Here is a 2607-nt window from a genome sequence, read left to right on the forward strand (position 1 = left end):
AATGACTCTTGACAGTGCACCATAATTTCCATCCATGCACAATGGTTTTTAACGCAACATTCAACTTTATGTTTTAATGTTTGATACATTTATGTATAATGTCGATGTTAAATATTGATTTTACATTGTAATTTATAAATATTCTATTTGAAATCAAAGGGAAAAAGGGATGTAAAAGAATTCGAAACGAATAAATAATGTGATTGTCTTCTTAGTCCTCTTTTGTTAATTATCAAATGAATGAAATTTCCCAAATGAAATGCATTTGTTTCTTGTTCGAAACACCTATTCACCCCCCCTCTAGGACTGAGAGCTCATCCTTTTCAAAAATTCATTGGGGGCTTTATTAACACAGATGAATGAATATGGGAAAGAAAAAAAGCTTTATTACCTGAGTTGAACTCTAATAGGTACAAAATGCAATTACTCTCCGCTTGAGAGAGTATGCTTGGCATTAATATTTGTAGTACAGAAACTGAGACATTATTGCCTCTCCTATAATATAATCTTGATCTCGCGAGCTGATCCCATAAAGTTTCTAATGACAAGGCCGATGTCAACAAGAAGATTCGTGAAATGGATTTGTTGCTTTCAGAATATATGATCACTTACGAGCCGGCGAAAGTAGTTAATGGGCAAGCAGTGACAGATTTCTTGGCAGCTCATCCTGTGACAGATAGTGAAATTGTTGCTGATGAATTTCTTGATGAACAAATTATGATGATTGAATCACCAAACTCATGGCAGATGTATTTCGATAGCACTTCTCGAATGATAGCACAGGTGTCAGAGTGATATTTATTATTCCTCAAGGTGACTTATTGTCTTATTCTTTCACATTAGGTACCGCATGCACAAATAATGAAGCTGAGTATTAAGCCCTCATCATTGGAATGGAGAAAGCTCAGGAAATGAAAATAAAAACGTTGCAGATTTTTGGTGATTCCAAGTTGATCATAAATCAACTAACAACCGAGTTTGAAATAAGAAAGCAAGAGCTTCTTCCATACTGTTGAAGAGCACAATAATTGCTAGAGCAATTCAATCATGTCAAAATCAAGCATGTACCATGATGTGAGAATGCAAGGGTAGATGCTTTAGCTAGCCTAGCGGCAACTTTATCCTGTCCAGATCAGAGTCCCCTTCAGGTGACAGTAGATGAAAGAAGATTCTTGCCCTCATCAGAAATTATTAATGAAGTCGCTGAGGCACTCTCTATATCATGTATGGAGGTGACAACAGATGATTGGTGCCAGCCTTTTGTTGATTATCTCAAATATGATATCCTACCAGAAGATCCAGCGTAGAAACAACAAATCAAGCAGAGATTGAAAAGATTCATTATGTGTAATAAAATATTATATAAAAGATCTTATAATAAAAATTTACTGCGATGTCTGGATGAACAAGAAGTAATTCAAGTTTTGCGAGAAGCTCATTCCAGATAATGTGGAGCGCATCAAGCCATTCAAAATTTATTCCATTGAGTGCATCGAATGGGATATTATTGGCCCACGATGTTCAAAGATGCCATAGATTATGCGAATCGATGCCATGAATGTCAGATCCATGGGGATGCCATACATATGCCCCCCGAAGAGCTTCATCAGACAGTCGCTTCTTAGCCTTTTGCTACTTAGGGACTCGATGTTATTGGTCCTATAAATTTGCCTTCATCTAAAGGAAAGTAATATATACTAGCAACAACAAATTATTTCTCTAAATGGACGAAAGCAATTGCATTACAAAATTCAGAGAAAAGGACATCAATTTTATCCGACATGTGATAATATTCGTTACGGTATCTCGAAGAAAATCATCACCGATAATGGTACTCCTTTCAAGAATAGGGGCATGGAAAAGTTGTGTCAAAAATTCAGTATTCACCACTCATTTTCAACACCTTACTATCCACCGGCCAATGGATTAGTAGAGGCATTTAACAAGATGATTGTGAAAATACTGAAGAAGACAGTGACTGGAAATAAGCATGACTGGGATGAAAAGTTGCAAGAGGCTCTCTGGGCTTACAGGACTCCTCATCGGACGACAACAAAAGCTACGCCGTATTCGTTGGTTTATGGCATAGAGTCTGTCAACCCGATTGAAACACAAATCGCATCACTCAAAGTAGCAATGCATCAGTCAATTACAGATGATGAAAATGTGAAAATAAGGCTGACAAAATTATATTTGTTCACTGAAAAATGACTAGCAACTCAGCAATGATTGTAATATATCAAGCAAGAATCTCTGCTATCTTTGATAAGAAAGTCAAGCATCGGTCTTTTAAGAAAGGCGACATGGTGTTGATGTTGAAGAGACTAATAGTGGTCACCCACAGAACAGGAGGTAAGTTCGACCCTAAATGGGATGGGTCATACATCATAACCGAAGTATATTCCAATGGGGTGTACAGAGTTACTGATTAAGATGGACGAGGTATCAGCATACTAGTCAATGCCTGCTTCATAAAAAAATATCGTCCCTGAGGATGGAGGTGAGTTTGATCCAGAAGATTATCAGAATAATGCTTCTATATCAAAAGGGGCCAATTATAAGTGAAACGATGAAACGGCCTGAAAAGGCGAAGCCATGTATTCTTTC

The 2607-nt window shown here is 37.1% G+C and overlaps 1 protein-coding gene across 1 annotated transcript; it reads left to right on the forward strand.

The window, feature by feature from the left end:
• The first annotated feature begins 576 nt into the window (after positions 1-576).
• On the forward strand, positions 577-2211 carry LOC131254248 (uncharacterized). Its single transcript, XM_058255240.1, has 2 exons — positions 577-783; positions 1756-2211. The coding sequence occupies exons 1-2, from the start codon at positions 577-579 to the stop codon at positions 2209-2211; spliced, it is 663 nt and encodes a 220-aa protein (XP_058111223.1).
• The last annotated feature ends 396 nt before the right edge of the window (positions 2212-2607 follow it).

Source organism: Magnolia sinica, chromosome 8 (genome assembly GCF_029962835.1).
Source record: "Magnolia sinica isolate HGM2019 chromosome 8, MsV1, whole genome shotgun sequence".
Taxonomy (NCBI): Eukaryota; Viridiplantae; Streptophyta; class Magnoliopsida; order Magnoliales; family Magnoliaceae; genus Magnolia; species Magnolia sinica.

What these genes read in the sequence shown, in the direction of transcription:
- LOC131254248 (XM_058255240.1), top strand. Translation starts at nt 577, where the DNA reads ATGGATTTGTTGCTTTCAGAATATATGATCACTTACGAGCCGGCGAAA. An exon ending in CTTCTCGAATGATAGCACAG is followed by an intron (nt 784 to 1,755) that starts GTGTCAGAGTGA and finishes TACAAAATTCAG; the next exon opens with AGAAAAGGACATCAATTTTA.